We start from the raw sequence: 13,585 nt of genomic DNA, 5'->3' as shown, positions 1-13,585 counted from the left end.
CAATAAAATCTGAGCGCCTTCTACAGAAAAAGGATAACCATTTTCATGATCATAGCTTTGTGAATTTCTTACACTTACAAGAGGTTTCTTTTGATGCACCATATTTAATAGTTTGGGTTTCTATGTAATTTAACAAGAATGTAATCAAGTACCTGATGTTCAGTTAACATAAAGGTACCTACAGTTTATATTAAAAAATATTCAAATCTGGGGCTGTAATGCAGAGTCTTATCTACATTCCTGTGGTCAATCATTTTGGTCTTCCTGGAGTACTAATCATGTTACATAGGAGACATTTTTGAAATCTCATCCCCAGCAATAACCCCTTAGCAGATTACTTCTGTGCTGGCAACACTGCACAGGCTGCCCAGGTGGGGAACGTTTTGATGTCAAAAGCAGCGTGTGAAGGATTCTTAGCAACATGTCTTTTTCCTCTTGTTCTGGAGATGGAGTGGAAATATTTCCATTTTATTTTCTGCAGCCGGGGGTGGGGGGGAAGGCAGAAGACGAACGGTTTCGAATGGTGGGCAGAAAACTGAAGATGGCCAATTTCAATCCCATTTCCTTTGAGAAGAAATGAAAAAGAGGCAAAACAGCCCAGCAGTAAGGAAGAAGGAAAGCAGGAGTGTGTCCTACATTTTCTGCCTGGCTGAAAGACAGAGGGTACTGTCCCTAAGGAAAACTGAGGACACACCTCCTGAGCTGTGTATTCCCTACTGTGCACAAAGAGGCACAGATAATTAATTCTAATTAACCTGGAGACCTGTTAGAAACATTGTTACAAGCTGGGAGCATTATTAGTGCAGAGCATGAAGAGGCAGGGGAATCTGCTTCAATTTGTTTCCGAAAACGCAAGCGCCTCATTTCAACTGACAGCCGATCGCACACCAGACAGCGCGCTCTTTACAGCACGGGGCTGGCCTGCGCACACTCTTAAGCTAAAGTAAATTCCGCTTGCAAAGCAGAAGGTTTGCAGCACTGGACTCAAACTCATAACTCTCGAGCCTCCTGCAGTAACCAGCTGACCTCCCCCCACACAAGCAGTGCTCGTCTGCAGCCTGCGCTAATTAGCTCACACTCGCCTTAGAGTTGAAATATTTATTTACATGATCACACACACCACATGATCCTAAAACCCATCAATTTTGACAGTAAATACCAGTATAGCAGAATGTGCTTCCCAGAATGCAGGTCTGACAGTTATTGAAGGATATGATGCCTTGGTTACCAGTTCTGCCCAAGTGTCTGATGACATCTTCTAGTTTCATGTGCAGGCTGCTATAGAATGTAAACACCATCTGCTCCTCTGAAATAACTGATAACCATGTTATATACATGTGGGCTTATAACTTGAGCGTAGGCTACCAATAATACCGTCCAGATCAAGGTTATCCAACATAAACAGTTTGCAGATTTTGAATTTAATCAGCACGCTTCGGCCATCTGCATGCACGAATATGAAAGTGTGCATCCTTTAAAACCAGGGATAAAAATCAAAACCTGCATCCTTTTGTATTTCTTCCATTAATTTCGCCACGGCTGCCTCCCTGCCGACTGTAAGGAATTGCAGGACAAATTCTGTAAACCTAGAGCTTTCAAGTCTAATGTGCCTTTAATGGCTCAGGCCATTACAGCAACTGCACTGCGAGATAACACACCATCTTCTTCTTTGCCACGGTTATTGAATTTGAAACTGGTCATGGTGCCTATAAATAAACCCAGAGCAGAGACAACGGAAAAACGGAAGCCTTTCTGAGCCAGAAAGCTGCAAGCGAAGCTAAACCAACCGCTGCAACAACATACACATCTCTGTCAACACCCAGGCAAATGGAGGAACTCCATTGTGCAGCTAGACAGGAGGGCAGATAAAGAGAAACAGTGTTTTTGAAGGCGTGAGTTGTCCCTCTGTGTTCCTCGGGTCGTTCCTTTGTGTCCTGTCCTTTCATTCCATTCCCAGATAGAATCATTAGGCTTCTGCGAATGCTACACTAAGGTACACCCCTGCTGTTGCTCCAAAAATCTAGGTTTGTGCAATTGCATGCAGAACACACTGTGTCCCCACATCACCGTGAGGAAGCACAGAGCTCTCAAAGCGCTGTCAGAGACTGTCGAAGCATGATCTCACAGCCTTCAAAGCACAGAAGGAACACCACCAGAACAAAGGAAGCACACATCTTCAGCACTGACATAAGGAACTAAATCATTGCTGTGAAAAAGCCTGCAAGGCACTCCTGCTATCACAACCGTGTCTCTATCTCCTCGCCAATGTGCGAGAGCGTTTGCCGATAAAGCATCCTTTCACGTGAGCAGATCCACAAGTCACTGCAGGCAGTACGCTAGAAACTTTAATTTCAGCAACATAAACGAGCCTGGAAGCGCGTGATGTTCCTCGGCGATAAATAATCTGAAAGCAATTCTTACAAACTGCCGGGAAGCAGTCAGCGGTCTCAATGACACGCCCACTTAGGACCTCCAGAGGGGTTACAACACTGACAGCCCAGCTCCTCCAGGCTCGTCCGGCTGCAGATTAAGTACAGGAGTCGCTTAACCCAAATGTTAAAAGCGAAGATAGGTGCAAAGCTGGCGACAGAACCCTTCAAGAGCGAGACAGTGTGTCTGTCCACCAATCCGTCATCAGGCCCATCAGTCTTTATTTTGTCATTTTCCGCTATTTTAATTTTCAGCACTGGGAGAGGGAGACTTCCTATGACTAGGGTGACATCTATGTCAGGCTCTGTTTTGAATGCCTAGTTTGGACTGTTTTAGCCAATTTTTTTAATTTGACTGATTTGTTCCTAGTCAGGGCAGGAGCAAGCTAGAGCCCAGTCCAGAAACACTGGGCACCAGAACGGGGTGCCAGTCCATCGCAGGGCACACGACCAAGGGCGCCCATGTGGAGAGAAAGGTGCCCATGGAAGGTGCCCCAGGCTGGATTCGAACCCAGGGCCAAAGATCCAAGACTAGCTGCCATACCACCATGCCAAACCGAGACGCCATTTAATGCGGCAATTTAAATTTGGGAAGGTGGGCGGGGGGTGGTGGATCACAGATTCTGAAAGGTGAAAAAAAAAAAACGGGAAAGATCAAAGATTCCACAAGAGCTGTCAGAAACACGAGGTCACGGGGCTGCAGTCTGGGGTTTGCGGATTCTACTGCCGATCAGAGCTCCGGGCTGGAGCCGATCATGTGATTAGAAATTAATGAGGATTCAAGGGAAAGCCAGGCTGCAGAACACAACTCGGCTGCCAACTAGCAGAGAAACCCAGCAGCATCGCCTATAACAAGCAGCACGTTTCCTGAACAGGCGCACAGAAAATCGCTGCACCTCCCAACCTCACTGAACACTGTAACTTGTCTTCCTGGCCTCTGATGGCGTACTGTTACAACGCCAGCGGGAGTGTGTCAAGGCTCTACATCTGAGCCCCCCAACTCGGCATCATTCATGCCTTTTTATTTTCCTCCATCCGTGTAAAACAGGCTTGTTTTGACAGGAAAGGAACTAGATCCTGGAGTTGCGTCCATGAGACTGGGGACCGCGGTGCACACTGACTATTCCAGCAGAAGGATCCTCAAAGGACACACAGGATGTCCCAGGACGCCCGATCCCAAGAAGCCTGAGCAACACTAAAGGAGATCCCAGGGCCGCTTCCTCGAATGCTGACACTGGGAGGTCACAAAAATGAAGTCGCTAGGAGTTACTTGACAAGAAGGAGGACAGCCCTCAATATCAACAACGGGGGGACGCAGAGTTTAAATTGAGGGACAACAGGAGGGAGTACAGACCATTTTCGAGAAGCCCAGCACAATTACAATTGCCCAGATAACGGAAACCATTTCAGTGAACGTTTTGGTCATTCTGTGCATTCGGACTCTTTCGGCACACTCAGATCCATGTCCTACAACAACAAAAAAAACCTTTTGCACTAAGCAGACTGCTAGGTTCAGTGGCTAATGGGACACTTCCAGCTCACTGCCTTCGTCTTTAATGTCACTTAGGAGGTTTGTGTCAGAACCTGTGCTGTATCATTACATGTTCTATAGGACGTCAGTGGTACACATGAAACAGGGGCTGTGATGGACAGTTACAGCGGGTAACCTCCTGCGCCCCTGACAAATCCCCAACTACCAGAAAGACCTCACTTTCGGTCACTTCAGTACCACTGGCAAAGCGTATCATGGGGAGTGAAAGAGGTAAGTCAACTGAGCAGGCATTCTTAAAACAAGGCAAATTCTCATTCAGATGGGCATTTCCTCCCAAAAAAACAGAACTGACGTCAAGAGTTGTAGACTGATCCCAATAAAAGATTAATCTCCGCTTGAATGCTATAGGAATCAAAGACACTGCAGATCCACGGCCCAGATATGTCAGTGTGAGTTAAGAGACAGGCTGTTCTCATTTACAGTAACAAATAAACAAGTCATAAGGTATACTATGCTTATCCATTACAGCTCTCCTGCAAAACTAGGAATTATGCTTAGATGCAATTTTCTCTTCTTCACATAAAGACACGGGAAATACAGCTCCCCTTCCCCCCCAACTCAGTCCTAACCCACCCCAGGTTCATTCCATGCTGTCTTACCTCAGGTACCGGAGAGGCTCAATGGGTTCCGGTTCTGGTTCCATAGAGCTGTGGTTCATTGCGTGGTCCGCGATGGAGAGACAGACAGCAGCAAACGAGCGCCGAGTCTGAGCTGGTTTCTCCAAGCCTGCTCCCTCTCAGTCTTCCACTCCCACTCCCAGCCAAAGCCTGGCCGTGTGTGAATCTGTTTTCCCCTCTCTCCCTCTCTGATAAAAGTAGCTCTCTCTGTTTATATCAGCAGCGGTGGCTCACAACGACAGCCAATTAAGAGGCAGGGAGACCCAGGGGAAGCAAGCCGATTGGCTGAGCTGTGTGAGAGCAGCTCTATCAACCTGTAGCACACAGGAGCAGAAGAGTGGAGCTGGATGGAGCCGACACATTGGAAAAGGGGGAGAGGAGGGGTGGGTGTGGGGGTTAAACTCATTGAAATGTCAGTCACAGCTAGGCCCAGGGCTTGACAATTTTAGCTGAAGGGTTAATAAAATGACAGTGCCAAAAGGTGAAAAAATTACAGCTTTAGAAACCAATGTAAATAACAAGGCATGCACAGAGGGAGAACAGGGTCGAGAAATGTCCTAGGGCTTAAGAAATTAAATCTGTACACTTGGAAGAAATTCAGGATCTCTAGCATCTGAACAGTAGGGAGCTGTCGGCCATTGTTAACAAGCAAAGGGCCACGCAGCTTGGAAACAGAGGGGGGAGAACAAGAGGACTCTGGCAGAGAGAATCCTTTCCTTTCTTGATTTGTGAAAGGAGCCACATTTCTGAACACAAAGGTCAGTCAGCTCTTGTCTGCTTTCCCTTTCTCCTGGCTCAGGGGAGGGCTTGAGAGACACAGGTTTATGGGCTGTAATCGTAGCACAACCCCAGTGCCTGCAAGCCTGATACAGAATCTGCCGGCTCGTTAGAAAGGAGGCGATTACAGAAGAAGTCGGCCACACTGGCCACTTTCTGGATGTCCAGTTCCTCGAGTCACAAGGGCAAGAGCTTGGCTTAAGCACTTGGTGTTCCTCCCCCCCTCCCCCAATCTTCAGAAGGCACCCCAACACCACTTCTCAGTGTTTGAGCACGAAAATAAAACCCGCTGCCACGTTCACACAGCTGTGCTCTGCTTGCGAGAGGCAGATGGCCGTCTCTTGCAAACATGCATAGCGTTCTGGAGTTTGACAAATAATGGAAGCAGTCACAGGCTCTGCAAGTCCTGTCAGCCAGATCTTCTCAGTCGTTGTGTTACTAGTGATGGTGCTGCTGTTCTGTGAGGAAGAGCCTGCACTGTACTGTCGGAAACAGTCTCAGGTGCAATGGCAAGGAAGATGACTGGCAGGCATGTCAGTGTCCTTACTTGTCCCCTTATTACATGAGAACCCTGTGCCAGACATGATTACAGGCTGCTCCTGGAACTACTGAATAGTTCACGTATATCTGACAGCAGCTTGTAAAGGCACAGCTGCTGAATCAAATAGAGCACGGAGAAGGTATCTGGTACTTTAAGAGGCGGGGGGGAAGTTCAAAACAATACAGTCTGTCCCACTAATACTGTATATGAGACAGGGCGGGTAGCTGAGCATAGGTTTATATTCACTTGTTTATTTAAATGATAATTTATCATTTTAAACTGAGACAGATGACATCAGATTCAACCCCCCATTTAATCTCACTAGCAACTGTCCAGCAAAGAAGAATGCAAGACCTCCTTTAAGGGAATGCATGGTACTAGATCACAAACTGCTTCTTTGTTTCAAAAACCTAACTCATTTGTTAACGGCTTCGCGTTGCGTAATATGTATTGTGTGTTGTGTTGTGTGTTTTACCCGCCAGCAAAGCAAATGTCCCAAAGCAATGCACAAAACAACACACTGCAGCTAATCTGAGGCTGTTCTGTACTGCCCTCAGGTGTTAACCAGGGGGAACCACAGCCCAAAGAAAACTAGATTTTTTTATTCTATCCTGACCTTTTTAATATGCTTGTGACTGATCTCTATAGACAGGCAAATGTTTTGCTATTGCCCTCCCCCATGGAATTCCTTTGAAGAACTCTGTACTCATGTACTCTACTGCATTCGCATTTACAGTGTTAGACATTCATTTGACGGCTACAAGTACAAATAGCCCTAAGCAACTCTGCTCCGACAGCAATAATTACAGTTCAACGCACACAAACATCAGGAAGAATCAAGTGCACAGCAGCTCGCTGCAGCCCGTGTAACCGGATGGGAAAGGAAAATTACACAGATCATCACCATGTCGGTTCTCTCCAAGACCAAAGGCCCTGATTAGATTCTCCAAGGCTAACTTGCAACAACGCTCAGGAAGCGATCGCTTGTGACAGGAGAAAGCCTTAAGTGTGTTCTTTGATCTTCAGATGCTAAATGTAGCAATGAAGCCAACCCGCCCTCCAGCAAGCACAAACCCACCAAGTCGCTCCTGAACAAAACCTGTCACGGAAATGCGATCACACAGCACAAGGAAACACACCTCACCAAACTGCACAGGTCACACCTTTGAATTCAGGCTCTGGTATGTTTTGGGCTATATATAATCTACCCAACACGCACGCATTGGAACGTAGTGCAGGTGGTGTCCAAAATACCACGTCCCGACAGGCATTAGTGAGTTGCACACTGTGAAGAAGGAGACACCCAAGTGAAGATTTTTTTGGAAGCAGAGAAAAGGTATTTTAATATTAAACATTTACAAGACGCGTTGACAGCGGGGCGACTGCAATCCCAGGGTCCTCCACTACAGCAGGGCCAGGAGCAGCGACGGAGACGACCTCGGAGGGGGGACAGACCTACACGTACCACTGGAAACCAAACTTCTTGTGCAACAGCTCCTCCTGTGGCCGGAGGTTGTAAAGTTCCTCTGTGATGGGGGTGACCCAGCGGTCTGTGTGGAACACATTCTCTCCTACCTGAAAAAGTACGATACAGTGAGCCAGCCATCACTGTGAAAGCACAAGCACAAGGGCCAGTACTGTGCTGGCTGGGCAGCAAACAGCTGCTAAGAAAAAAGGATAAATATATCCTAATATAACTACGATCTGTTCACACAAAGCCAGGGTCTTCTGAGATTTCATGATTTTATACATCAAATCTGTTTCTGCAAACATCCTGAGTTTATACTGTCATGACCACAATTTCTTTAAACCTCTGAACTACAGAAAGTGACAGTAATAGCTTTATGCAGAGAAATAAGTACAAAAGCCTTTTTATGAGAGCAAACCAGACTTTTTTTTTTTTGCTCACTTAGAGCAAACACAGGTTACATAACCGTATGACACTCAGAGAAACCGACCCAATGGCTAACATTTTGATGCTCGTATTCTGAGACACTAAATGTCTGAAGCTGAAAGCCCAGCAAAAAACAATTTTGGGAAGGACGCTATAAGTGAGAATTTAAAAGCAAAAATATTCAGCAAATTACTTGGGAGCTTATATGGAGAAAATACTTTCTGAAGTCCATGTTTTCCAAAAATGGCACTAGATCCTTGTTCTGCATACACACAAAAATGTGATCCTCCATCCCCAGACCTCTGCTCATCACCTGACAGCCTTTCCCAATAACTATTCATAAATGACCTTCGCTGGTGATGAACTTCCAGCCCCCACAGCACTCATTTGAGTTCCACATTTGGACAGAGCACACCGCTGATCCCCCACGATCAGCACATCCTGTGTCTAATGAACCCTGACACCAGGCACCTTCCTCCAGCCTGCCGCACAGCTGAGTTATCTGACAGAAACTGGCAGGTGGATTCTGTAAGTCCCCAGGAAAGGATGGTTTTCAAGGCATTTGGCAGCAAGTCAGGCTGACATTGCAGGAGTAATTTAAGAAATGTTTAGAACGTGCAAGTGTAGCAAGGGACAACGTGCTTCGTGCTCAAACTGAGCATCACCCTGTAGCCACTGAGCCAGGGGCAGGGGGACCCTTGATTTTTACCTTCCAGTTGGGAACGTCCTTCATGACTTTGGCTTCCTCCTCCAGATTTTCTCGCAGCATCCGCAACGTCCTGGAACACAGAACAGGGGGGCAGGCAGTCAGCAAAACAGTCGAGACGGCTACCAGATAAACAGGCTTGTCTTAAAGGGGGAAACTGCACAATCAGCAAAAAGAATCAGGCTCTTCTTGGCTTTTTAATGTCAAATCCCCTTTAGCTATTTTCTCAGAAGCCTCAAGTTGGAGCCCCTGTCATTTGGCTGGGAAGCAGATGCAGACACCTACAACCCTTTGTGTACAGACGTGTTTCCTATTTTCCACCCTAAATGAATTCCCTTTGCATTCCCTCTCCATTTGAAAGCCCATGTCTTTATTTTGCTGCTTTCTTAAGCAGAACCCTGGGCTGACCCCATCTGCTAACCTTTTATACACTTTGATCGAGTATCCCCTCAAACTCCCGATTGAAAAAGATTTAGATTATTTAAGCAGACAATCCCAAGACCACAAGTCACACAATTGCTGTATTTATTTGTTCTACGTATCCCAGACAGCCAAAGCAAGGACTCTTATCTCAGAGGAATTTGCCACAATTTTCCCCCATCCCCAGTGGAAATACTAAGGACAGCCATCACATCTGTTAAAGATCAAAAGAGAAAGCGGTCAAGTCAAATCACACCAAGTGCTTCTGTTGCTGCTGTTCTGTTCTCTAGAATCATATTTACGGATTAGCATTCCCACACTACTTACAGACATTTCACTCCAAGTGAAGAATTTTGGGGCCCAAGGCGGCTTTAGGACGAGTGATAATTGGCTCCAATTTCCAACTTTTTTCTAGGAGACTTTTGGCTGCTTGGATCAAAAGTGATCAGAAAAAGATTACTGAATCTAATAAATTTGCAAGAGCTTATATCAGTGGTTCTGACTGCTCATCGTTCAAACTTTTTGGGTTGGGGGACATTTCAAAATCCGATGACAGAAACATATTTCCCCGAAGAGTCTCCTCCCTTTTTTCCTCTGCAAACCCCTCCGCCTGCAAGACTCTCCCCAGCCGCCCTGTGCCACCTCGTCTCATCTCACCCACTGGAGCCCTGCGTGTTTTTTGATGGGAGGGGAACACTACACACTCTTGAGCCCACGTTGCAAGTTTCCACTTCCCCCCCCGACAGGCGGAACGCCAGAACCAGCGCCTCTTCCCCTGTGCGGCGAACCCCGGCTGGCGCCCTCACCTGCGGTCGTGCTCAGCCTGCAGCAGAGGCAGCAGCGCGATCCGAGCCTCCAGCTCCTCGATCAGCAGCCGCCTGGAAGACGCAAACACCACCCATCATGACGCGCGGCCTCGACTCCGCACTCTGGGGAGACTTTTTTTCTCTTTTTATCGAGACCTTTTCACACGGGCGTGTCTTTCACACGGACACATTAACAAACCTGAGCCTCTAAAAAAAACCAATCTCAAATAGTCATGGATCCCCAAGACTTGCCAACCCCAAGGACAGACTTCCTTTCCCATCAGCCTCTCAGGGCCTCCAGTAAATGACAACCCCCCCCCCCCCCCCATGGGGCAGGACAGGGCACCCTTCCCGGGCAAATTATACTGGCGCAATGCCGATGGGCATTCGTGTTCTCAGTTTCGTGTGGCCACTGAAGCAGCTCTCTCTGAGGGCGGGCACATCTCCATGACACACCATTGCTAATGGGAAGGTTTAAGCAAATACAACTAGAAATTAGTTGAAAAACTGTATCCACACGGGACAATATTCAGAGATTTCATTTTGCCACAACAGATTTATTGTTCCTGATCTCTACAATGTGCTGCACTGTGTATGTCCCAAGAGATCAGTGAAATTAAACATTCTAATGTACATGTACATATGGCAATAAACTACTCTAGACCAGCGGTTTTCAACCTGTGGGCCAGTGGGCAGTACTGGAGAGGGGCTGTCAAATGATTGTTGTAATTGTGAAAGAATCATAAATATATAACATTATATATATAATATAAATAACAATATAAATAATGTATAGATATTATGGCTTAGCATGCTGCATGACAGCCATTTAGTGCCAGCCAGGTGAGGCTGCACACTGGTTGGTGGTGGAGGGGAGTCCCCATTACCTGTAAAGCGCTTTGAGTGGAGTGTCCAGAAAAGCGCTATAGAAGTGTAAGCAATTATTATTATTAATTATTATTATTAGATGTGACATGATGAGAAAGCTAATGCAGAATGTAGTATTAACTGCCTAATCACCCTTCATATCATGGAGAAATGGCTTGCGTTTGGTTCTCTTATGAGACACAGAGGAAGGCCCATCTGCAAGCACAGAAACTGCTTCAGTGTCTCATACCGATAACCCAAAATCCAAACCCAAACTAAAGAAGAGAAAACATAGCAGTGAGTACCTGGCTCTGGGCTTTCCGTGCCTGGGAACTGAGAACGAGCCGCTGCTATTGAGTCACTGTGCATTCACGCGTCCAGTGGAGGGGGAGTTAACATCTACTTCTGTTTTAGAATTGTTCTGATAGTTATCGTACAGATTTTTGCTTCTCAGCGTCTTCATAAGGTCATGGGCACAGAAGGCTGCCCCACACTTCTGGAAACACTTTCAGCTCGTTTGATCCCGCCCGTTCAGTTTTGTTTTGGACAAGGCTAGCGTTAAGCGCGTGAGATATCATAATAAAGAAAAGAGCTGTACTGGTGCCTTAGTTTTTACAATATTTTTTTAATTTTATTTATTTTATTTACTTTTTGTGAGGTGCTGACTGGACTCTTTCTGTAATCGATAATCGGTCTTTGTAAAGCCATGCTTGTAGCTCGTATGCACCTATTTTCTCTGATCACCGGTGTCGATGAGGCTACTGCTGAGGTACAGAGCGAGCCCGTTTCGAAACGGTGAGGATGGCCTGGTCTCTGTATGGGACCAGTTTTTATGGTCAGTCATGTGGGCAGCGAGCTGTAATAGGTTGGGAACCTCTGCTCTAGATGGTTTCCTTGTCTCTAAGGGTAAAATAGGAGATTACTAAATAGAGTCTAAAAAGAACAGATTGAAATGTTTTATTTACAAAGCGCATATTGATAGAATGATTGCTCTGAACGTAGTCCAGAACGTTGTTTTTGTACAGTACAATTCTTTCATGACATATACGTAATAAACACAGAGGAAACTTTTCTTTGGGGAAAACCAACAAACAATATGGGAAAAACTGTTTTTTTTTTTATTTAGAATAAATATAATCTCCTGAAAAGCAATTCCCTGCAAGACAGTCTGAACCAGAAAGGCCAGCTTACCGTCTCTCCCTGTTCCACTTGAAGAGTCGCCAGTAACCGAAAAGCAGGGCCCCGATACCAATACCAAACATGCTATACCCTGAAAGTGACAATAAAGAAAAGATCAACGGACAACTCCACTGTCAGAGAGCAACTACTCCACAAGCTCGGGGAACAAGGGGGACGGCAGGGAGAAGAGGAGAAACTGCAATAGCCAATCCAAAAGAGCACCTGGTGCAAAAACCAGATGATTAACTTCATTCCAGGATGTTTATTTTTATTTTCTTAGTTGTTAAAAGGGTTGACTGTCTGTGAAATGTATTATACATTGTGTTACGACTTTAACTGCGTGCAAATCAAACAACCCAACTGGGCCAATATAGAAAGTAAGGACTGTAATTACTGTAACCAGAGTTTTAGGGTGAGATGTGACTGAACACGTAAGCTTTTCGTGCATCACTGACGTGTTCCACCTGAAATTCTCACGCTTCAGGACGGTGGTGTTATTTAATAGAAACCTAAATAAAAATAAACCAAACTTTCTCGAAGGAGAAATAAAAAACAGGAAAACGAAAAGCGAGTTTTCAGAACTCATTCATTCCTCCCTGGTGAATGTCATTACCTTACTCACAGGTAAGCTACAACGGATAAACCTATACTACAAAACCGGAGCATGCAAACTGTCCTAAGTAAGAATTGATCGTTTCCATTACATATATAGCGATGCAAAAACCGCTTTATATTAAGATCTGTGTAGATTAAAAATGAACGTTTATGAGACCTATGTCTGCATGTAAACACTACATCAAAGACAAAGGAAATGAGTCCAATACATCTTAAAAAACAGGATATATTTATGGCTTTAATAGACGTGGAAGTGTTTGTTTTGTTTTTACAATTACAACATTACATTTTTCTATAAATTCGTGACTGAGCTCAGACAGAGGTGTCAAAACTATCGAAAAGACAAGCGGAGCCCAGGACTACGTCTGCCGTCCAAACAGACCTCCAGGTTAAAGAGGGGAAACACAAGCCTCCGCGCTTTTTACCCTCATCGATTGAGCGGCATCAGTACTGACCGGAAAGCCCTCTCTTCGGGAGATTCCTCTTGTAGTCAAAGGAACCGTAGCCCCCCGGAGGAGGCATGTCCTGCTTCACCTTGGACGTCGCCATTTCGGTTCCTCACCGCAGCTGCAAACCGCGCAGAACTGTGACGTTGACACGCTGGCCACGCTTCTTGATGACGTCTTCACGTCCTCCGTTCCGACAGCACGCTTCCGCCATGCTGGATTTGGCAGAGTACTGCAGGTGGAGTATAAACTACCACTGACTTGGTGAGAACGCAGCAGTGCGTATGGAAATTGGAAGGACTACTTTGAATTCTCCTTATTACACGCAATAGTTTTCCCTACCCCAGAAGATCAACGGGAGTCCAAAATCAAGATGTAAATGCCATCGTCCCCTAAAGATATGCGATATGATAACTAACCGATAACCGTTTACTCCTATACTGGAGTCCTTGCACTGGTTCCTCTACGGTTTTGTCAATTTTGAAATCCTGATGTTCATCTATAAAGCTCTGCATGGCTTGGCACCTCAGTGCCTGTTTTGAGTTACTATCGTCCTACTCCCCACTGATTTCTCAAGCCATATATTAATATTTTTATCCAGGCGTGTTTTAACGTATAACCCCTACGATACATAAAAGTGCGTTAAATATTAGTCTATTCTGCGTATTAAAAAAATAAAAGTTATCCCATTAAATATTTTTAAATACTTTTAAATATATATCAATTTATTATAGAA

At 45.5% G+C, this 13,585-nt stretch overlaps 2 protein-coding genes across 2 annotated transcripts in view; both read right to left on the bottom strand.

Annotated features, from left to right (window-relative positions):
• Window positions 1–4,803, bottom strand: part of yjefn3 (YjeF N-terminal domain containing 3) — a 38,709-nt gene extending 33,906 nt beyond the window's left edge. The window contains exon 1 of the mRNA XM_088622515.1: window positions 4,581–4,803. Within this exon, the coding sequence (XP_088478641.1) occupies window positions 4,581–4,639 (59 nt within the window). The 5' untranslated portion in view covers window positions 4,640–4,803. The remainder of the gene's footprint in view (window positions 1–4,580) is intronic.
• A 2,427-nt stretch (window positions 4,804–7,230) lies between these two features.
• Window positions 7,231–13,017, bottom strand: ndufa13 (NADH:ubiquinone oxidoreductase subunit A13). The gene is made up of 5 exons (XM_088622516.1): window positions 12,859–13,017; window positions 11,801–11,879; window positions 9,743–9,814; window positions 8,520–8,589; window positions 7,231–7,491 (listed from the first exon to the last, which is right to left on the bottom strand). The coding sequence occupies exons 1-5, from the start codon at window positions 12,950–12,952 to the stop codon at window positions 7,372–7,374; spliced, it is 435 nt and encodes a 144-aa protein (XP_088478642.1). The 5' UTR covers window positions 12,953–13,017; the 3' UTR covers window positions 7,231–7,371.
• Between the last annotated feature and the right edge of the window lie 568 nt (window positions 13,018–13,585).

The sequence above is a fragment of the Lepisosteus platostomus genome, chromosome 27 (genome assembly GCF_059453375.1).
Source record: "Lepisosteus platostomus isolate fLepPlt1 chromosome 27, fLepPlt1.hap1, whole genome shotgun sequence".
NCBI lineage: Eukaryota > Metazoa > Chordata > Actinopteri > Semionotiformes > Lepisosteidae > Lepisosteus > Lepisosteus platostomus.
Note: the sequence above shows the minus strand (reverse complement) of the source record. Positions and strands in the feature narration are given on the sequence as shown.

Excerpts from the sequence above, each read along its gene's own strand:
- ndufa13 (XM_088622516.1), bottom strand. The coding sequence starts at position 12,952 with ATGGCGACGTCCAAGGTGAAGCAGGACATGCCTCCTCCGGGGGGCTAC. Across the intron at positions 8,590-9,742 it reads CAGGCTGAGCACGACCGCAG|GACGTTGCGGATGCTGCGAG; the intron begins GTGAGGGCGCCA and ends TCTGTGTTCCAG. Across the intron at positions 7,492-8,519 it reads AGGACGTTCCCAACTGGAAG|GTAGGAGAGAATGTGTTCCA; the intron begins GTAAAAATCAAG and ends GTACTTTTTCAG.